Here is a 24,321-nt window from a genome sequence, read left to right as displayed (position 1 = left end):
CTATTGGCACTTCAGCATCAGTCCTTCAAGTGAATATTCAGGACTGATTTTCTTTAAGATTAACTGACTGGATCTCCTTGCAGTCCAAGGGATTCACAAGAGTCTTCTCCAACACCACAGTTCAAAAGCATCAATTCTTCAGCACTAAGCTTTCTTTGTAAGTCCAACTCTCACATCCATGACTACTGGAAAAAACAAAGCTTTGACTAGATGGACCTTTGTTGGCAATGTTATGTCTCTGCTTTTTAATTTACTATGCTGTCTAGGTCTGTCACAGCTCTTCTTCCAAGAAGCAAGTGTCTTTTAATTTTGTGGCTTTAGTCACCATCCACAGTGATTTTGGAGACCAAGAAAATGAAATCTGACACTGTTTCCACTTTTTCTCCCATCAGTTTGCCATAAGCATATATCATTTTGATTCATTCCCCTTAAGAATGGTTTTAAGTTTTAAAATAAATAATACATTTCTAAACTGTATTTATACATTATTCCACAATCAAAGACAGGAAAAAAAAATTACAGCTTAGTAGTCACGGTGCACAAGCTTAGCTGCTCTGCAGCATGTAGGACCCTCCCGGATCAGGGATGGAACCCACGCTGCCTGCATTAGGAGTGTTCTTTACCACTTTACCACTGTGCCACCAGGGAAGCCCAACACAAAGGATACAGAAACAAGGTAAATGACATCACAAGGAAATAAACCACTATTTAGAATGAGGGCCAATGTTTAGGAAATTTGACTCAGTTTCTAAAACAAGCCAATGGCAGGGACAAAAAAGGGAAAGACTCTTCTACATTAATAGGGATTAAGAGGTACAGCCATCAAAGTATGGATGTCACCTGGATCCTCTTTTGAACAAACAGCTATTAAAAAAATATTTTTTTAAACAATGGGAAAATTTTTATTTTGGACTGTGTATTAGATGATATCAAAAATATACATACATTAAATTATATAATGCCATTTTGATTACATAGGAGAAATGTCCATTACTCTAGCACATGAGCATGAATGACCCATCAACAACCAGCAATGAAATGGAGATCCTATTATGATAACTGTAGAGCACCAATGGAACCAGAGTAGCCACAATTTTCATGGATTCAGATCTATAGAACATTAGCTAATAAATTTCAGGTGTCTGAAGCTGCTTAAAAAAAAAAAGAAAAATGCCCATTATTGTTAGGTTACATATAAAAGTGAAATGCTATATCTGAGATTTGCTTTAAAACAATTCAGCAAGGAAAAAACATGAACTGGAAAATGTGCCGAAATCTTAACTGCTAAATCCAAGTGCTGAGTATACAAGAAGCAGGACTCAAGTTTTCATAACAAAAATTTTTAAAGACTTTTATTTTTATCTTATCAATTTCAGGATGCTATTAGACATGCAACTGGGAATGTTTAGTACAGAATTTTATACATAAATTGAGCTCTGGGAAGAAGTAGAAAATTAGAAGTTATGCGTTCTAGCCATGGGACTGAACAGAATCACTTAGAAAAGTGGGAGGGTGGGAGAAGCCAAGATAGAGTGTTGGTATATCTAACATTTGAAGGTGGAGAAGTATAGAAGTCAGGGAAGAAGATGGAGAAGATGCAGGAAGTCATTGAGAGAGAAAGAAAACCAAGAGAGTGTGGTGTTACCAGAAACCAAGAGAAAAGTATTTCAAAAAAGAAAAAGTATTCAATGAATGTCTAAAAGTTTCTGGAAAGTTTGGAACTTTCCTAGAAGTCCAGTGGTTGGTGGTCTGCCTTGCAATGAGGGAGATGTGGGTTCAATCCCTGGTGGGGAACTAAGATCCCATATGCCACAGAGCAGCAAGGCTCACGTGCTGCAACTAAGATCCAGTACAGCCAAATAAAGAAATACTTAAAAAGTTTCTGAGAAGTGACTAATAGATTTGGAGACATGAAGACTACTAGTGACCCCTCACAAAAGCAGCACCAACAGTGAAAGAGATGAAAGCCTTTTGATCATCATTCTTCAAAAAAATCTCCCATATATTTTCCTAAATTCAAAATATGTTTTAATGTAAAACAATTCTCCCATTTTAATTACAGTTAGTCCAATCTCTTCTGGAAGCATTGGGGCATTTCCTCAAAAATCTGAATACTTAGTATTACAGTTCTCCACAGTTGAGAATTAACTATTACTTACACAGCCATCATGCACATTCAAGGTTGCTTCAAGTTTTAATCTTTGGATAAATTCTCTTCTTCCTGTTTAAAAAGAAAGAACTAAATAAATCAAACAATTTAATGCTTAGAAAAGTGTAACACTGTTAAGAGCCTAGCAACTGACCTGAGGTAGATTCAAGCTCTAATTTTAACTCCTCCATTTATAGGCTGAGTGACACTGGGCAAATTTAACCCCTCCTTAGCCCTAGTTTCCTCATTAGAGTACCTGCCTACCTCATGTGGTTACTGTTAAGAATTAAGTGACTCAAGGAGAGAAAGGGCTTAGCACATTATCTGAAACCACAATAAACACTCAAATGTTCCCTTCATTCATTCATTCACCAAATATACTACCTGCTTACTGCATTTCAGGTGGTGTTATAGGAGCTAGGGATACAACAGTAAAATAAAAAAGATCCCTGACTCTAGTTAGCTTAACAAAAGACAATATACAATATGTGACAATACACAAAATGGTATAAAGAAGACTGGAGGGGGGTAATAGAGTTTTCAATTTTAAAGTGGGTGGCAAACAGTGTTTTATAAGATGCCACCTATTTTTAAACACATCTCAATTTCAGAAATGCTAAAATACTTAAAACTTCATTTCACAATGATGAAATGTGACAGGAAAAAAAATAAAATCAGCCTCACTGTCCATCACGAGCAGAACAGTTATAATACTTCAAAAGCAGAATAAGTTACTCCTTCGAAAAACAGGAATATATTTCTTTAGGAACGAATCATCTTTACCAAAAGTGGACCAAGAAAGCTTCATGTTTATTCAGAAGCTGTAATGAAAAGAAGCTGAATATATGACAAAGAGTGGTAATTAGCTAAGAAATCAGGCTGATGAAATTTCAAAATTAAATTTGACTATGCTCTCTGTATACTATCACAAGGGACAGATTTCTCTACTACAGTTTTCTTGTGTTCAGTGTGAAGAGCAAGATCTTGAAGCCAAACTGTTTTCTTTGTCCTTGCCTATAACTGGTTAAGATGGCTATATAATGGATGTACATGTGGTTAAAAATTCTATGTGTGGGGAAGGTGGGAAAAGGGGGGTATGGTTCTTATTAGAATAAACTTATTAAAATAAAACAACCTGCAGAAATTCAGCAAAGTATTTTCACAAATTATGTTATACTTTATATATAATCAACTTTCCACACCTGATTTTCAGTTTTGTTTTGTTTTTTTCTTTTTCTCATTGACTTTATCATTTATTTAGTTGCCCTATTGTCTATTTCGGCCAGTTTTAAAACATTTCCTTTACACTGGATATCTGATATGATTCATTCTATTTTTTACCAAGTTTAATTTTCTATCAGATCCATTACATACTATAATAGTGAAGTGAAAGTCGCTCAGTCGTGTTCAACTCTTTATGACCCAATGGACTATACAGACCACAGAATTTTCTAGGCCAGAATACTGGAACGGGTAGCCATTACCTTCTCCAGGGGAATCTTCCCAGGTCTTATATGAACCCAGATCTATCATACGGTCTACATAAATAGACAAATGTACTGATTTGTCTCTTCAAATTGGTAGCAAATTAAAATTATGACTTTTACTGGATTTGTAACTGTCTCTTTCCACTGGCTCGCTGCTTCTCGGTTATTACTGTTTTCTCTTATCCAAATCTGTCCCACAAAATGTCTTAAAAAATGCTAACTGTGGTAAACAGATAAAATTTTTAGAAATCTTTCTTTTGGCTGTCAGCATGTGTGGTAATGTTAATGAGCTGCAAATTAAGAGTTCAGAAATAAAGTATTCAAATTAACATGATGGTAACTAAAATTCATTAAAATGCTAAGAAAAAAGTATTAAAAAGTTTTTTCCAAATTTTTAAACATCTGGGTTTGAAAACATGGCTCTAGCCATTTCCAACTAGAGGAAATGGTAGTGCACCATGAGAGAATAGAAGACGAAGTGAGTGACTTGAGCAAGAACTCTTATATATGAACCTGTACATAAAACTGTGCCCTAAGACATGCACCAAGACAAGACAGCTCCTGAATGATATTTCTGTGTGTGACTGAGGAGCTCAAAATGACTGCTGTCCACACGTTCCATAAAAAGGGCTTTGAGAACAACCTAGGATAAACCTCCTCAACCCTTCTGATAATTAAGTGCACTACACCAAGAAACAGAAGCTGAAAGCTAGGGTAAAATAAGAACTGTAAGTTAAAAAACTGAGTCCTCTCAAATTAAAACAAAAATAAAATTATTACCTATTATCAAGAACTTTGGCCTAGCTGTAAGCTAACAAGTTACCTGCCACCATCTTAGGGATGCTAGCAGAAGACAGAAGACTCCAGTCAGAGGCAAAGAATCATTCTAACCAGCAGAATGAGCTTCAGGATCAATGGTTCCTCTTGTCCAATTCCCACAGGGCAATGCAGAGAGGGGCCGGGGGGATACTGCACATGCAATGGGTCTGAATCACAGCTGGAGTACCCTGAACTGAGGGGACCCAAATCTCATATCAAGCAAATCTACCTAACCTTTGCCCAAAAGACATTATCTTTATTATTTTGGACAATAAACAAATCTGCCTTCTGCTTCACAGAGAGATACTGAATGCTCTATCTCCCAAGGCTGTTCCCTAAAAAAAAAAAAAAATCCTTGTAAAGACAGTCCAGAGCAAAGAAGCCACTGCCTCTGCTCAAAAGATGTACAGAAATACAAAGGAGACATGGAGAACTGTCTCCCAGCTACTACACATTTATTACGGATGAATGTACCTACCATTGTGGCTTTCTATTCAAGTGTTTCTGTAGCCCAAGCTGCCTCATTTAATTCCGTCTCTTTTACATTCTATTCTACGTGATAGACTGTAAGCTCCATTTAAAAAAAAGGAACACTCTTTTGTTGACCAAAGTATCTTAAATGCCTAGAACAGTGCCTAAGACAAAGTAGAAACTGAACATAGGTTTTCTGAATCAGTGAGTAAAATAATAGAATCATAATACTTATTCTGCTCTTTAACATGTTTCCTCTCAAAAAGGTGAACATCTTTCACTGCAATACAGGCATACTGCTCATATTTAATGGTTTTGTAACTTACTAAACTGTTTCATAACTTATTTATTCATGTACCTATCCCTGTTATTAGACCATGAGTTACTTGGGACAAGAAATCTTAGGCTTAAATATCTAACTTGGATCATTATACACGTACATGGGGCAAAACTTAACAATTCAGGGCCTTAGTACTACATTTGTAAAAATTTTATATTTGATGGGAAAATTACCATCAACTTCATATGCTTATTGTCATAAGCAAATTAATCAGCATATGCATAACTCATAGATATGTCTGATCCACTAGAGACACTTAAGACTAGTTCTCTCCTGAAGGGAACCCTCCTACACTATTGGCAGGAACGTAAATTAGTTCAGCCATTATGGAGAAAAGAATGGAGGTTCCTTAAAAAACTAAACACAGAGCTACCATATGGCCCTGCAATCCAATTTCTGGGCATCGAGCCTGAGAAAAACATGATCTGAAATGATACGTGCACCCCAATGTTCACTGCACCAATGTTTCCAATAGCCAAGACATGGAAGCAACCTAAATGTCCATCAACAGATGAATGGATAGAGAAGACGTGGTACAATGGAATATTACTCTCCTAGTAATTCTGCTTCTTTGACTGAACTCATTTATGATTAACACTTTCAGCAAACTAGCAACAGAGGGAAACTTCCTCAATCTGACAATAAGCACCAGTAAAAGACCTAAACTTATATTTAATGGTGAAAGACTGAATGCTTCCCATTTAAGATCAGGACAATACAAGGAAGTTTCCCTCTCACCACTACTATTAAACACGTTCCTGGAAGTTTTACAGATAGAGTTAATGTAAGAAAGAAAAAAAAGATATACATAGTTTGGAAAGTAAGAAATATGAGAGTCCCTACTGAAAGATGATATTATTTTCCATGTAAAAAATCTCCTGGCATATACCTCAAAACCTCAAAAGACATATATGCAGAGTACATCATGCGAAATACCAGACTGGATGAAGCACAAGCTGTAATCAAGACTGCTGGGAGTAATATCAATAACCTCAGACACGCAGATGACACCACCATTATGGTAGAAAGCGAAGAACTAAAGAACCTCTTGACAAAAGTACAAGAGCAGAGTGAAAAAGCTGTTAAAACTCAACATTCAAAAAACTAAGGTCATGGCATCCAGTCTCATCACTTCATGGCAAATAGATGGGCAAACAATGGAAACAGTGATAGACTTTTATTTTCTTGGGCTCCAGAATCACTGCAGATGGTGACTGCAGCCATGAAATTAAAAGACACCTGCTCCTTCGAAGAAAAGTTATAACCAACCTAGACAAAGCAGAGACATTACTTTGCCAACAAAAGTCCATCTAGTCAAAGCTATGGTTTTTCCAGTAGTCAGGTATGGATCTGAGTTGGACTATAAAGAAAGCTGAGCACCGAAGAATTGATGCTTTTGAACTGTGGTGCTGGAGAAGACTCCTGAGAGTCACTTGGACTGCAAGGAGATCAAACAGCAAGGAGTCAATCCTAAAGGAAATCAACCCTGAATATTCATTGGAAGGACTCATGCTGAAGCTGAAGCTCCAATATTTTGGCCACCTGATGCAAAGAGCTGCTGCTGCTGCTAAGTCACTTCAGTCATGTCTGACTCTGTGCGACCCCATAGACGGGAGCCCACTAGGCTCCCCCATCCCTGGGATTCTCCAGGCAAGAACACTGGAGTGGGTTGCCATTTCCTTCTCCAATGCATGAAAGTGAAAAGTGAAAGAGCTAAGTCACTGTAAAAGACCCTGATGCTGGGAAAGATTGAAGGCAGGAGGAGAAGGGGACAACAGAGAATGAGATGGTTGGATAGCATCACTGACTCAATGGACATGAGTTTGAACAAGCTCTGGGTGTTGGTGATAGACAGAGAAGCCTGGCATGCTGCAGTCCAAGGGGTCACAGAGTCAGACAAGACTGAGTAACTGAACTGAACTGAGCAAGATTACAGGATATAAGACCAACACAGACCAAAAAAGAAAAACATACTGTTTTATACTAATAATGAATGGGCAGAAGTTGAACTTTAACACAGTATACTTAAAACTACTCTTAATTAAAAGAAAATTAAACATAAGTATAACCAATTATACTGAGGATTTGTATCCTGATCATTACTGGTTGGCCAAAAAGTTCAAATAAACTTGTAGGCCAATCCAATACAAAACGCTGCTGAAAGAAACCAAAGAACTAAATAAATGTAGCAATGTCCTGTGTCTATGGATCAGAAGACTCAACACAGTAAAGATGTCAGTTCTTTCCAAACTGACATGTAAGTCCAATGCAATTCCTATCAAAATTCCAACAAGGTATTTTGTAGATAAAGACAAGGTTACTATAAAATTCATATAAAAAGGCAAAAGACCTAGAAAAGCTAAAACAATTTTGAAAAAGAAGAGTTGAAGGGGGAAACATCATTCAACCTGATGTAAAAACTTATTATATAGCTACAATAAGCAAACAGTATGATATTTACAGAGAGAAAGATATACATACCAATGAAAGAGAATAGATAACACAGATTAGACACACACAAATATGCCCAAAAGGTACAAAAGCAATTCAACGGAGACAGTTTTTTAAATAGTGCTAGAGCAAGTGGACATTCATAAGCACAAAAATGAACTTCAAGTTAAATCACATACATCATACAAAAATTCACACATCATTGATAAGAAACATATTAATGTATCTTTTGTTCCTTAAAGTATTGACCTGAAATGTTCAATATTCACTTATATAACAAATTGCCAGCCACAGGAGTTAGTTTCTGTAAAAATCCCCCAGTCAATAATGTGACAACACAAAATGGACCCTGAAATTAAATGTAAAAATGTAAGATTATAAAACTTCAGAGAAAACACACAGGAGGTGATCTTTAGGACCTGGGGCTAAGTTAAGAGTTTTTAAAAATGATACCAAAAGCAAAGGCCATAAAAGAAAAACACTGATAAATCGAACCTCATCAAGGTTTAAAACCTTTACTCTGCAAAAGACTCTGTTAAGAGAAGAAAAAGACAACTACATGTTGGGAGGAAACATTTGCCAATGGCATATCCAACAAAGGACTAGTACCTAGAGTATATAAGTAAGTCTCATAACAGTGAAGAAAATAATACTCCAAACAGAAAGTGAGCAACAGACACGAAAAGACAAGCCACTGGAACTAGCAAAACGGCAGGACTCCTCCAAGCACCAACAACCAGCTACCGTAGGACCTGGTCTTACCTGCCAGCAGGCAAGAACCAGACTCAGGATTCCTTCACTGCATAGCCAGCCATACCATGACCTGGCTCCAGCCACAAGCTGGAAGCCTCTGCACTATGAAAAGCCTACAAGCTGGCCTCATGTACCAGACTGCCACAGCAGTCAACTTTGCTACATCAAAAGGCCCCGTACAGTTCACACAAGGGATACCCCAAGATCACACAATTCTAGCAACCTGAGAGGAGAGTACTTACTGACTCACCAACGTATCTCCTATATTAGGCCACTTATCCAACATCAGGAAATACAATGGGCCCATCTAATACACAGAAATAGAAATAAATAATTAGGCAAAATGAGACGACAGATGTTCCAACTGAAGGAACAGAATAAAAATCCCAGAAGAGAAACTAAATTGGAGACAAGCAATTTATCTGACCAGAGTTCAAGACAATGCTCAAAAGGATGCTCAATGAACTTGGGAGAAGGAAGAACACAGTGAAAAGCTTAATAAAGAGTTAGGAAATATAAAGAAGAACCAAACAAAGCTGAAGAATACAAAAGCTGAAATTAAAACTACACTAGAAGTAAATAAGATGGCAGTGAGAAAAGAATCAACCAACTGGATGATAGAGTAGTGGAAATCACACAAGCTGAACAAAACAAGGGAAAAAAAATCTTATAAAGTAAGGATAGTTTAAGAAATCTCAAGGTTTTCCCTCATAGTCCACTGGTCAAGATTCTACGCTTCCACTGCAGGGGACATAGGTCTGATTCCTGGTCAAGGTACTAAGATCCCATATGCTATAAGGTATGGTCAAAGAAACAAAAAAAGGAAAGACTCTGGAAACAACATATCAAGCACACGAAATTTCACATTATGGAAGTTCCAAAAAAGAAAAAAGGACACAGGACTTATTTGAAGAAATAATAACTGAAAACTTTCCTGTGCATGTGTGCTAAGTCTTATCAGTTGTGTCTGACTCTGTGTGACCCTAAGGACTACAGCCCACCAGGCTCCTCTATCCATGACATTCTCCAGGCAAGCACACTGGAGTGTGTGGCCATTCCCTTCTCCAGGGGATCTTCCCAACCCACGAATCAAACCCGAGTCTCTTATGTCTCCCTGCAGTGGCAGGTGGGTTCTTTACCTCTAGCGCCATCTGGGAAGCCCTAACCTGCCTACACTTCCCTAACCTGGGTGAAAACAAAAGACATTCAGGTCACAAAACTGACTGTCCCAAAAATATCCACACTGAGACAAAATATAATGAAAAAGGCAAAACTGAAAGAAAAACAATTTTCCAAGCAATTGAAAAGGAAAAACAATCAGTTACCTACAAGGAAACGCCCAAAAGACTACTAGATCACTTCTTAACAAAAACTTTGCAAGTCAGAAAGGAGTAGTATGATATATTTTAAGTGATGAAAGGGAAAAAACCTACAGCCAAAAATACTCTATCCAGCAAGGCATTCAGATTTGATGACGAGTTCATTTTACAAATAAAAGCTAGAAGAATTCAGCACAAGTAAACTAGCTTTACAGTAAAATTTAAAAGTAAGCAAAAAAAGAAAAGATTAAAACTAGAAAAATGAAAATTACAAAATAAAAAATTTTACCAGTAAAGGCAAATATACAGTAAAGGTAACAGATCAACCACTTATAAAGCTAGTAGGAATGTTAAATGACAAAGGTAGTAAAATCATGTCAACAAGAAGTAATCAAGAGAACTACAAAGCAAAAAATGTAAAATATGATGTCAAAAACATTAAACAAGAGACTTCCCCAGTAGTGCAGTAGTTAAGACTCCACCTGTCAAAGGAGGGGGCAGAGGTTCAACCCCTGGTCCCTGAAGACCCCATAAGCCATGGAGCGACACAGCCAGCATGTCACGGCTGCTGAGCCCACACACCTAGAGACCACGCTCTGCAGCACAGGAAGCTGCCACAGTGAGGCCTGCACGCCATCATCTAGTGCAGCCCCCTCTTGCCACAACTAGAGAAAGCCTGCAAGCAGCAATGAAGACCCAGCACAGTCAAAAGGAAAAAAAAAAATGAAAGAAGTAAAAATTCAGGGTTGTAGGAATGCATTTGAACTTAAAATCATCAACTTAAAATAAGCACACACATATGAAGGTGCTACATATAAACTTTATAGTAGCCAAAACCCAAAAAATGTATAATACACACATATACCAAAAAAGGGCTTCTCAGGTGGCTCAGTGGTATAGAATCTGCCTGCCACTGCAGGAGCCTCAGGAGACACAGGTTCAATTCTTGGATCAGGAAAATCCCCTAGAGATGCAAACGGCAATCCACTCCATTTTTTTCCTGGAAAGGCCCATGGACAGAAGAGCCTGGTGAGCTACTGTACTTAAGGTCACAAAGGGTTGAACATGACTGAGCATACACACACATACATAGCAAAAAAACTGACATTAAACACTAAAGATGGTCATCAAATCATAAGAGAGCAAAAGAAGAACACAACTGTAAAAACCGCAAAACAATTAACAAAACTACAATAAGTGCAAATTTATCAATAATTGCTTTCAATGTAAATAGACTAAATGCTCTAATTAAAGACAAAGAATACCTGAATGGATGAAAAAGTAAGACCCATAAAAATGCTCTCCACAAGAGACTCACTTCAGGATGAAAGATACAGAAAGACTGAAAGTGAGAGGATGGAAAAGGTATTCAACACAAATGAAAACAAAAAGAAAGTTGGGGCAGCAATACTTACATCAGAGAAATCAGACTTTATAACAAAGACTGTAACAAGAGACAAAGAAGGAAATTACATAATGATAAAATGATCGATAAAAAAAGATACAGGGAATTCCTTGGTTCTCCAGTGGTTAGTTCATGGGGTTTTCACTGCTGAAGCCCAAGTTCAGTCTCTGGTAGGGGTCCCACAAGCTGCATGATACAGCCAAAAGAGCCAAAAGAAGAAATATAATAACTGTAAATATATACGCACCTAACACAGGAGCACACACACACATAACACAAACATTAACAAAGAAACCGACAGCAACATAATAACACTAGGGAACTTTAACACTCCACTTACATCAATGGATGGATCATCCAAACAGAAAACCAATAAGGAAACACTGGCCTTAAAACAACACGTCACACCACTCCTGGGCATTTATCATGAGAAGACCAGAACAGAAAATGACTCCTGTAACCCAACGATCACTGCAGCACTATTACATTAGCCAAGACATGGAAGCAAGCTGCATGTCCACTGACAGAGGGATTAAAAAAAGTTGTGCTACATATATACAGTGGAATATTAGTCATAAAAATGAATGCATCTGAGTCAGTTCTAATAAGGTGGATGAACCTCGAGCCCACTATAATTAATAAAGTCAGAAAGAGAAAACCAAATCTTGTGTATTAATACATATAAGAGAGAGAACCTAGAAAGATGGTACTGATGAACCTATGTGTGTGGCAGCAACGGAGAAGCAGACACAGAGAACAGACCTACGGCTGTGGCAGGAGAAGGGAAAGGAGAGGGTGGGAGGAACCGAGAGAGCAGCGTGCAAACACACACATTACCACATGCAACACAGAGAGCCGGCAGGAATCCGCTGTATGACTCAGGGAGCTCAGTCTGTACTCGGTGACAACCCAGAGGGGTGGGATGAGGTGGGAGCTTCAAGAGGAAGGGGACGTACGCATACCCATGGCTGATTCATGCTGATGTATGGCAGAAATCACGACAATATTGTGACACAAATATACCTTGATTAAAAAATAAATTTTAAAAAAGTAACTCCCCAAGAAGAAAAGACTCTTCTGTTCATCAGTTCAGTCGCTCAGTTGGGTGCAACTCTTTGTGACCCCATGCACTGCAGCACTGAGTTGGTGACACCATCCAATCACCTCATCCTCTGTTGTCCGTGTTGTTCAAAAGCATCAGAATACACATTCTCCTCAAGTGCACAAGGAATATCTCAATGACAGATCATAAGCTAGGTGACAAAGCAGGTCACTATAAATCTTCTTAAGACTGAAATCAGCTGTTGAGAACAAGATAGAGGAGGAGCAGGTGGACGTGGAGTACATCTCTCTCCACGGATACATCAGGAATACACCTCACACACAGACGTGCATGTGCAACACCAGCTGAGAGTGGGCAGGAGTACCTGACCAGCGGGAAAGAATATATAAAGCCACGCAAAACTTGGTAGGATGAAGGAACTAGGGGGAAAAACTGGAGTGTTACCAGGACTGGACCTGCCCTCGGCGGATGGGGGAACTGAAGCAGGTGTCCGATTCCCACACTGGAGCAACTGTCTGAGTCAGAGGAGAAACATTTAAGGCTGAGAGTGAAAAAGATGATCTGTGGCAGCCTAAACGGGATGAGAATCAGACAGTCCTTGCCGCAGCCATACATACCCTGGATACCGACGCAGGTCCCCAGGAAGGTGCAGCGGCTGGGAGCTGTCTGTAGTTTAGGGATTGTGGAGCAATCCCAGGGCGAGGGCTGCGGAGAGACTGCGGAGAGAAGTATGTGAGGGCAGAGACTGTGGTGGGAAATGCCTGTGAAGTAAAGCTGGGCAGCCATGGAAGCAAGGCAATACTGCTGAGTCAAGCGTAAGGGGTGGGACCAGCACCATGGCCTCTCTCCCAACAGGCCAGCATCGGCAGCTGAACAACAGAAGGCTGGCCCACCAAATGCCTGACACACTGAACTACAGCACAGGACTCCACCCACAGTGCCGCTTTAAGTGCCTGACACGCTAATCTACAGAGTAGGACTCCAGCCAGGGGGGCCCCTCTATGTGCCTGATGCCCCGAACAACAGAGAAGGACTCCAAGCAAGAGAGCCTTTTAAGTGCCTGAACGGGCGGAGCTACAAAGAAAGAATGGCCAAAGAGGCCTTCTGATCGCGAGTTACAAGAAGCTCCAAAAGAGACTCTGATAGGGCCATAACTGCTGTGGCTGGGGCAGTCCACTTTGCACTTCCAGGGTCCCCTCAAGCCAAGCAGCTGCACCACCTTCATGCTCAGCTCTCAGTGGGGCAGAGCTCCCACAGGCAAGAAAAATCTTGCATCTATGCATGCAGGGTTGCTTCAGTCATTTCCAACTCTGTGATCCGGTAGATTGTGGCCTGCCAGGCTCCTCTGTCAAGGGGGTTCTCCAGGCAAGAATACTGGAGCGTATTGACCAATACTGGTTGCCATGCCCTCCTAGGGCACTATATTTCCTGCTGCCCTAGCCATCAACCCCCCTGAGGACCTGGTGCTGCCAGAACCCCTGCGACCCAAGCAGCTGCACCACCTCCTCACCTGACCCTCACAGAGCAAACCCAAGCCCTCCAGGGCAGCCTCAGAAGCAAACCCCAGTGGACGACCCACAGGTAGAGGTGGAAATAAAACCGCAATTGAAACCCAGGGCAGTGTGGCTAAGGAAGAAGACCCAAAACCTTCCCACCAGCTGTATAAGCTGCAGATGAAATCCACACGACAACTAGACAGACTCTGTCTATGGAATATATAAAAGAACAGTAAGATCTCCCACAAAAGAAAATGCACTAGTTCTGATAGCTGTGGATATTGGAGGCAAGAACACACAGAAGGACCAGATTAGAATCTGAGCTGCCCCCACAACAGGTCCAGAGATCAGCAGTGTTGGAGGGCATCCTAGGGGGGTGAGGCAGACTGTCACTCCCAGCGAGGCAAAGGACTGTGACAGCAGTGACTCAAGAAAAACATTCATTATTCTTATGCTTTGGCTTGTTCTACAGATTCTTTTTGATTTTTGTTCTTTGTCCTTATTCCCCGCTGTTGTAGTGGTTGATTTTATCGGCACTATGAAATCTAATTAAGCTTTTGGGCTTTTTTTTTCCTTCCTCAGTCACAATTTTTTATTATTGTAATAAACCTAAATATTGGGCTGTTGCAGTTCTGTGGAGTTTTCCTTTTTTTTTTCTTTTCTCTTTAATTTAAATTTTTAATTTCTTAAACCTATTGATTTTTCTACATTTATTCCTTTGTTTGCTTTTCCTACTGTTCTTTTCCCCTTGCAGTTAATCTTTAATGTATATAAATCTTCTTCATCTACCTCTATTTAACTATTCTCTCTTTTCTTTCCTCTCAACATATTTTTTAGTTTTGTTTTCATTACTTTATTCCCCACTTGGCAGCTTGCTTTAGTTTTGTTTTCCGGTATGTGCTTTAACTAGTTTTGTTCTTAACTGGTAAATATAATTTTTTATTTCCTTTGTTCGCAGGCTCAACCCACTGTGCACTTTGTTTTAGTTGCACTGTCTTCATTTTGCTTATGGGTGTATATGTATATATGCATATTCCATTATTTTAATTATTATTTGCCTGATTTTATAACTATCATTTGTCTGGGGTTCCTCTTTGGTATCTCGTTTTTGGGTATTTCTTTTAATATCACTTAATGCCCTAACAAACCACTTGTAGAATCTTCGTTCCTGACCAGAGATCAAGCCCTGAGCCTTTCGAGAGGGAGTACTGACTCCAAGACCCTAGACTAACTAATAATAGTGAGAAGTCTCACAAAGGAAACCACTTGAATACAAGACCCGGCATCACCCAACCAACAGTAGCACTCTGTGCGGGATGCCTCATCTAAACAAAAAACAAAACAAAAATACATACCCAACCATCAGCAGACAGGAATATTACCTCATTTAGCCTTGCCCACCAGAGGAAAAACAAACAAACAAAAAAACTCAGCACAAATCTCACCCTAGACAAACCTTACACAGACCACTGAACCAACCTTACGAGGGTAGAAACCAAAAGGAAGAAAGGATTCAACCTTGAAACCTGGGAAAAGGAGACCTCAAACACAATAAGTTTAAAAAAAAAAATGAAAAGGTAGAAAAATACTACACAAATGAAGGAACAAACTAGAAACACAGAAGTCCAAATAAATGAAGAGGAAATATGCAAACTACCTGAAAAAGAATTCAAAATAATGATAGTAAAAATGATCAAAAACCCTGAAAACAAAATGGAGAAAATTCAAGAATCAATTAACAAACACCTAGAAGAATTAAAGAATAAACATACAGAGACAACATAATTACTGAAATTAAAAATACTCTGGAAGGAATCTACAGCAGAATATCTGAAGAAGAAGAACAAATCAGTGAGCAGGAACATAAAATGGTGGAAATAACTTCTGAAGAGCAGAATAAAGTAAAAAGAATGAAAAGTACCAAGGACAGTCTCAGAGACCTCTGGGACAATATCAAACGCACCAACATTCAAATTATAGGGCTCCCAGAAAAAGAGAAAAAGGGTATGAGAAAAATTTTTAAGAGATTATAGTTGAAAATTTCCCCAACATGGAAAACAAAATAGTCAATTAAGTCCAAGAGGCACAAACAGTGCCATACAGGATAAACCCAACATGCCGAGACACATACTAATCAAACTAAGACTAAACACAGAGTAAGAATGTTAAAAGCAGCAAGGGAAAAGCAACAAATAACACAAAAGGGAAACCCCACACATTTAACAGCTGATCTTTCAGCACAAATTCTGCAGGCCAGAAGGGAATGGCAGGATATATTTAAAGTACTGAAAGGGAAAAATCTACAACCAAGATTACTGTACCCAGCAAGGATCTCATTTAAAACTGATCTAGAAACAAAAAGCTTTTCAGACAAGCAACAGTTACAAGAATTCAGCACCACCAAAACAGCTTTAAAACAAATGTTAAAGGGACTTATATAGTCAACAAACACAAGAGAAGGAAGATCTACAAAATCAACCCCAAACAATTAAGGAAATGGCAATGGGAACATATGTATCAATACTTACTTTAAATGTAAATAGACTAAATGGTCCAACCAAAAGACACAGACTGGCTGAATGGATACAAAAATAAGACCCATATATATGCTATCTACAAGAAACCCACTTCAGACCTAAAGACACATATAGACTGAAAGTGAGAGGATGGAAAAATATATTCCAGGCAAATGGGAAGCAACAGAAAGCTGGAGTAGCAATCCTCATATCAGACAAAATAGACCTTAAAATAAAGAAGATAATAAGAGATAAGGAAGGAAACTACATAATGATCAAGGGATCAATCCAAGAGGAAGACATAACAACTGTAAATATCTATGTATCCAACATAAGAGCACCTCAATACATAAGACAAACACTAACAGACATAAAAGGAGAAACTGACAGGAACACAATAATAGTAGGAGACTTTAACGCCCCACTCACACCAATGGACACAGCATCAAAACAGAAAATGAATAAGGAAACACAAGTCTCAAAGACGTAGATGGGATGGATCTCATCGATATCTTGAGGCCATTCCATCCAAATGCAAAGGAATACACCTTCTTCTCAAGTGCACACGGAACATTCTCCATGACAGATCACATCTTGGGTCACAAATCAAACCTCAGTAAATATAAGAAAATTAAAATCATATCAAGCATCTTCTCTGACCACATCGCTATGAGACTATGTAACAATTACAAGAAAAAGCTGTAAGAAACACAAAGACATGGAGATTAAACAATACATTTCTAAATAACCAACAGGTTACTGAAGAAATCAAAAGGGAAATCAAAAACTTTCAAGAAACAAATGACAATGAAAACACAACTCAAAACCTATGGGATGCAGCAAAAGTAGTTCTAAGAGGGAAGCTTACAGCAATACAATCCTACCTCAAGAAAGAAGAAAAACAAGGAATAGACAACCTAACTTTATACCTACAACAACTGGAAAAAGAACAAAAAAACCCCCACAAAATTAGCAGAAGAAAAGAAATCATAAAGACCCGAGCAGAAACAAACGGAAAGAAATGAAAGAAACAATAGTAAAGATTAATAAAACTAAAAGCTGGTTCTTTGAGAAGAAAAACAAAATTGAGAAACCTTAGGCCAGATTCATCAAGAAAAAAAGAATCAAATCAACAAAATTAGAAATGAAAAAAGAGAGGTTACAACGGACAATGCAGAAATACAAAAAATTATAAGAGACTAACTATACGGCAATAAAATGCATAACCTGGAAGAAATGGACAGAGTCTTAGAAAAGTTCAATCTTCCAAGACTGAACCAGGAAGATATAGAAATTATGAACAACCCAACTACAAGCACTGAAATTGAAGCTGTGATCAAAAATCTCCCCCAGAACAAAAGCCCAGGACAGATGGCTTCATAGGAGAATTCTATCAAACATTTAAAGAAGAGCTAATACCTATCCTTCTAAAACTCTTTCAAAAACCTGCAGAGGAAGGAACACGTCTAAACTCATTCTATGAGGCCACCGTCACCCTGATACCAAAATCAGACAAAGACAACACAAAAAAAGAAAATAACGGGCCAGTATCTCTGATGAACAGAGATGCAAAAATCCTCAACAAAATTTTAGCAAACACAATTCAGCAACATATCAAAAAGCTCATACACCATGATCAAGTTGGGTTTATTCCAGGGATGCAAGGATTCTTCAATATATGCAAATCAATCAATGTAACACACCATATTAAATTCAAAGACAAAAACCATATGATAATTTCAATAGATGCAGAAAAAGCCTTTGACAAAACTCAGTACCCATTTATGATTAAAACTCTTCAAAAAATGGGCATAGAAGGAATCTACCTCAACATAGTAAAGCCCATATAAGTCTACAGCAAACATTTTTCTCAATGGTGAAAAACTGAAAGGAATCCCCCTACGATCAGGAACAAGACAAGGGTGTCCACTTTCACCACTATTATTCAACATAGTTCTGGGATTCCTAGCTATTGCAATCAGAGAAGAAATAGAAATAAAAGGAACCCAGATCGGAAAAGAAGTAAAGCTCTCACTGTTTACAAATGACATGATACTGTACATAGAAGACCCTAAAGATAAGAGTCAGAAAATTACTAGATCTAATCAGTGAATTTTGCAAACCTGCAGGATACAAAATCAATACATGCATTTCTACACACTAACAATGAAAAATTAGAAAGAGAAATTAAGGAATCAATCGAATTCACCACTGCAACAAAAAGAATTAAATATCAAGGAATAAACCTACCTAAAGAGAAAAAAGAGCTGTACAAAGAAAATTATAAGATACTGATGAAAGAAATCAAAGATGACATAAACAGACGGAGAGACATTCCATTTTCCTGGGTAGGAAGAATCAATATTGTGAAAATGACAATACTACCAAACGCAATCTCCAGATTCAATGTGATCCCTACCAAATTACCAATGGCATTTTCACACAACTAGAACAAATAATTTCACAATTCATATGGAAACACAAAAGACCCCTAATAGCCAATGCAGTCTTGAGAAAGAAGAATGGAGCTGGAGGAATAAACCTTCCTTACTTCAGATTATATCTCAAAGCTACAGTCATCAAGACAGTATGGTACTGGCACAAACACAGAAATATAAGACCAACATAACAAGACAGAAAGCCCAAAAATAAACCCATGCCCTATGGGTACCTTCTTTTTGACAAAAGAGGCAAGAACACACAGTGGGGCAAAGACAGCCTCTTCAATAAATGGGAAAACTGGACAGCTACATGTTAAACAATGAAATTAGAACACTTCCTAACACCATACACAAAGATAAACTCAAAATGGAATAAAGACATAAATCTAAGACCAGAAACTGCAAACTCTTGGAGAAAAACATAGGCAGAACACTCGATGGCATAAATCAAAGCAAAACCCTCTCTGACCCACCTCCAAGAGTAACGGAAATAAAAACAAAAGTAAACAAGTGGGACCTGATCAAACTTAAAAACTTTTGCACAGCAAAGGAACCTATAAGCAAGATGAAAAGACAACCCTCAGAATGGGAGAAAACAATAGCAAATGAAACAACTGACAAAGGATTAATTTCGAAAATATACAAATAGCTCATACAACTCAATACCAGAAAAATAACCAACGCAATCAAAAAGTATGAAAAAAGGCATTTCTCCAAAGAAGACATACAGATGTCTAACAAACACATGAAAGTACGCTCAACATCACTCATTATTACAGAAATGCAAATCAAAACTACAATGAGATATCACCTCACACTGGTCAGAATGGCCATCATCAAAAAGTCTGCAAACAATAAATGATGGAGAGGGTGTGGAGGAAAGAGTACACTCTTGCACTCTTGGTGAGAATGTAAATTGATACAGCCACTATGGAAGATGGTATGGAGATTCCTTTTAAAACTAGGAATAAAAGCAGCATATGACCGAGCAATCCCACTGGGAGGCATATACCGTGAGGAAACCAAAAATGAAATGGACATACGTATCCCACTGTTCACTGCAGCCCTATTTACAATAGCTAGAACCAGGAAGAAACCTAGATGTCCACTGACAGATGAATGAATAAAGAAGTGGTGGTATATGTACACAATGGAATATTACTCAGTCATAAAAAGAAACACATCTGAGTCAGTTCTAATGAACTGGATGAACCTAGAATTTATTATACAGAGTGAAGAAAGTCAGAAAGAGAACCATAAATATTGCATTCTAATGCATATATCAATATCAATAACCTCAGATATGCAAGGGACACCATCCTTATGGCAGAAAGTGAAGAGGAACTAAAAAGCCTCTTGATTAAAGTGAAAGAAGAGAGTGAAAAAGTTGGCTTAAAGCTCAACGTTCAGAAAACGAAGATCATGGCATCTGGTCTCATCACTTTATGGGAAACAAATGGGGAAACAGTGGAAACAGCGGCTGACTTTATTTTTGGGGGCCCCAAAATCACTGCAGATGGTGACTGCAGCCATGAAATTAAAAGACGCTTACTCCTTGGAAGGAAAGTTATGACCAAACTACATAGCATATTCAAAAGCAGAGATATTACTTTGCCAACTAATGTCCGTCTAGTCAAGGCTATGGTTTTTCCAGTGGTCATGTATGGATGTGAGAGTTGGACTGTGAAGAAGGCTGAGCACCGAAGAATTGATGCTTTTGAACTGTGGTGTTGGAGAAGACTCTTGAGAGTCCCCTGGACTGTAAGGAGGTCCAACCAGTCCATTCTAAAGGAGATCAGTCCAGGGTGTTCATTCGAAGGACTGATACTGAAGGTCCAATACTTCGGCCACCTGATTTGATGAGCCAACTCATTGGAAAAGACCCTAATGCTGGGAGGGATTGGGGGCAGGAGGAGAAGGGGACGACAGAGGATGAGATGGCTGGATGGCATCACTGACTCAATGGACATGAGTTTGGGTGGACTCCGGAAGTTGGTGAAGGACAGGGAGGCATGGCGTGCTGTGATTCATGGGGTCGCAGAGAGTCATGCACAACTTAGCAACTGGACTGAACCGACTGAGTGCATATATATGAAAACTAAAATAATGTTGCTGAAGCATGTACTTCCAGGGCAGCACTGGAGACAGACATAGAGAGCAGGGAAGAGGAGGGGAGGGTGCAGCTCATGCAGAGAGGAACACGGAAACTTACCTTACTGTGTGTAAAAGAGACAGCCAGCGGGAATGTGCTATACGGCTAAGGAAACTCAAACAGGGGCTCTGTATCAACCTAGAGGGGTGGGATGGGGTGGAAGATGGGAGGGAGCTTCAAAAGGGAGAGGATATATGTATACCTATGGCTGATTCATGTTTAATAGAAAACAATAAAATTATGTAAAGCAATTATTCTTCAATTAAAAAGTTAATTAGAAAAAGATTGAAGTCATATCAAACATCTTTTCCAAACACAGTGCTATGAGACTAGAAATCAACTATAAACAGTAAAACCCCAGACACCACAAATACGTGACAGCTAAACCTGCTACTAAACAACCAATGGAAGCACTGATGAAATCAAAGAGAAAATCAAAAAACACCTGAAGACAAATGAAAGTGGAAACACAACAACCAGAAATTTATCGGACTCAACACAAGTAGTTCTAACAGGTGAGTTTATAATGATACAAGCCTAACTCAGGAAACAAGAAAAAACCCACACAGCCTAACTTTACATCTAAAAGATACTAAAGAAAAGAAGAAACAAAACCCGTAAGCAGAAAGAGCTAATAAATAATAAAATCAATGAAATAAAGACTAGAAAATGAATAGAAAAGATCAATGAAACTAAGAGCTGGTTTGTTGAAAAGACAGACCAAACCCACACACCTTAAAGGAGTGTCAAGCATCAGGAAAGAAAGAGACACTCCAGAACAATAAAATCAGAAATGAAAAAGGAGAATACAAAGGATCATAAGAGTCTACTCTGAAAAACTATACAGGAATAAAACGGACAATCTAAAAGAAACAGAAAAATTCCTAGAAATGTACAATCTCCCAAGATTGAATCAGGAAGAAAAAGAAAACTTGATCAGACCAATTATCAGTAATGAAATTGAGTCAACAATCAAAAAACTAAGAATTAGCAAATGTCTAGGATCAGACAAAAAACAACATCCAGTTGTGGATGTGACTGGTGATAGAAGCAAGGTCCAATGCTGTAAAGAGCAATATTGCATAGGAACCTGGAATGTCAGGTCCATGAATCAAGGCAAATCGGAAGTGGTCAAACAGGAGACGGCAAGAGTGAACGTCAACATTCTAGCAATCAGTGAACAAAGATGGACTGGAATGGGTGGATTTAACTCAGATAACCATTATATATACTACTGCGGGCAAGAATCCCTTAGAAGAAATGGAGTAGCCCTAACAGTCAATGTAAGAGTCTGAAATGCAGTACCTGGATGTAATCTCAAAAGCAACAGAATCATCTCTGTTCATTTCCAAGGCAAACCATTCAATATCATGGTAATCCAAGTCTATACCCCAACCAGTAACGCTGATAAAGCTGAAGTTGAACAGTTCTTTGAAGACCTATAAGACCTTTTAGAACTAACACCCAAATAAGATGTCCTTTTCATTATAGGGGACTGGAATGCAAAAGTAGGAAGTCAAGAAACACCTGGAGTAACAGGCAAATTTGGCCTTGGAGTACAGAATGAAGTAGGGTAAACACTAGTAGAGTTTGGCCAAGAGAATGCACTGGTCATAGCAAACACCCTCTTTCAACAACACAAGAGAAGACTCTACACATGGACTTTACCAGATGGTCAACACCAAAATCAGACTGATCATATTCTTTGCAGCCAAAGATGGAGAAGCTCTATAAACTCAGCAAAAACAAGATCAGGAGCTGACTGTGGCTCAGATCATGAACTCCTTATTGCCAAGTTCAGACTTGAATTGAAGAAAGTAGGGAAAACCACTAGACCATTCAGGTATGACCTAAATCAAATCCCTTATGATTATACAGTGGAAGTGAGAAATAGATTTAAGAGACTAGATCTCACAAACAGAGTACCTGATGAACTATGGATGGAGGTTCATGACATTGTACAGGAGACAGGGATCAAGACCATCCCCAAGAAAAAGAAATGCAAAAAAGCAAAATGGCTGTCTGGGGAGGCCTTACAAATAGCTGTGAAAAGAAGAGAGGCGAAAAGCAAAGGAGAAAAGCAAAGATATACCCATGTGAATACAGAGTTCCAAAGAACAGCAAGGAGAGATAAGAAAGCCTTCCTCAGCAATCAACGCAAAGAAATAGAGGAAAACAACAGAATGGGAAAGCCTAGAGAGCTCTTTAAGAAAACTAGAGACACCAAGGAACATGCAAAGATGGGCTTGATAAAGGACAGAAATGGTATGGACCTAACAGAAGCAGAAGATATTAAGAAGAGGTGGCAAGAATACACAGAATTACACAAAAAAGATCTTCAAGACCCAGATAATCATGATGGTGTGATCACTCACCTAGAGCCAGACATCCTGGAATGTGAAGTTAAGTGGGCCTTAAGAAGTATCACTACAAACAAAGCTAGTGGAGGTGATGGAATTCCAGTTGAGCTAAATCCGAAAAAAAAAAATCCCAAAAAACGATGCTGTGAAAGTGCTGCACTCAATACGTCAGTCAGCAAATTTGGTGGCCACAGGACTGGAAAAGGTCAGTTTTCATTCCAATCTCAAAGAAAGGCAATTCCAAAGAAGGCTTAAACTATCGAATTGCACTCATCTCTCATGCTAGTAAAGTAATCCTCAAAATTCTCCAAGCCAGGCTTCAGCAGTACATGAACCATGAACTTCCTGATGTTCAAGCTGGTTTTAGAAAAGGCAGAGGAACCAGAGATCAAGTTTCCAACATTCTCTGGATAATCGAAAAAGCAAGAGAGTTCCGGAAAAACATCTATTTCTGCTTTATTGACTATGCCAAAGGCTTTGAGTGTGTGGATCACAATAAACTGTGGAAAATTCGGAAAGAGATGGGAATACCCGACCACCTAACCTGCCTCTTGAGGAACCTATATGCAGGTCAGGAAGCAACAGTTAGAACTGGGCATGAACAACAGACTGGTTCCAAATAGGAAAAGGAGTACGTCAAGGCTATATATTGTCACCCTGCTTATTACATCATGAGAAACGCTGGGCTGGACGAAGCACAAGCTGGAGTCAATATTGCCGGGAGAAATATCAATCACCTCAGATATGCAGATGACACCACCCTTATGACAGAAAGTGAAGAACTAAAGAGCTTCTTGATGAAAGTGAAAGAGGAGTGAAAAAGTTGGCTTAAAGCTCAACATTCAGAAAACGAAGATCATGGCATCTGGTCCCATCACTTCATGGGAAATAGATGGGGAAACTGTGGAAACAGTGACTGACTTCATTTTTAGGGGCTCCAAAATCACTGCAGATGGTGACTGCAGCCATGAAATTAAAAGACACTTACTCCTTGGGAGAAAAGTTATGATCAACCTAGAGAGCATGTTAAAAAACAGAGACATTACTGTGTCAACAAAGGTCCGTCTAGTCAAGGCTATAGTTTTCCTGTGGTCATATA

The 24,321-nt window shown here is 38.8% G+C and overlaps 1 protein-coding gene across 29 annotated transcripts in view; it reads right to left on the bottom strand.

Annotated features, from left to right (window-relative positions):
- The window catches only part of DCAF6 (DDB1 and CUL4 associated factor 6), a 185,403-nt gene that overhangs the window by 143,850 nt on the left and 17,232 nt on the right, over nt 1–24,321 (bottom strand). For 23 of the 29 annotated variants that reach the window (XM_069548651.1, XM_069548629.1, XM_069548539.1 and 20 more), the window contains exon 2: nt 2,160–2,221. The exons of the other annotated variants lie outside the window; for them this stretch is intronic. Coding sequence is in view for 14 of the 23 variants with exons in the window: in XM_069548498.1 (XP_069404599.1) it covers nt 2,160–2,221 (62 nt within the window). In the remaining 9 variants the exon portion in view is untranslated. The remainder of the gene's footprint in view (nt 1–2,159; nt 2,222–24,321) is intronic. 29 annotated transcript variants of the gene reach the window in all.

Source organism: Ovis canadensis, chromosome 1, assembly GCF_042477335.2.
Source record: "Ovis canadensis isolate MfBH-ARS-UI-01 breed Bighorn chromosome 1, ARS-UI_OviCan_v2, whole genome shotgun sequence".
NCBI classification, from domain to species: Eukaryota; Metazoa; Chordata; class Mammalia; order Artiodactyla; family Bovidae; genus Ovis; species Ovis canadensis.
The sequence above is the reverse complement of the archived record's forward strand: the minus strand, read 5'-3'. Positions and strand labels throughout refer to the sequence as shown.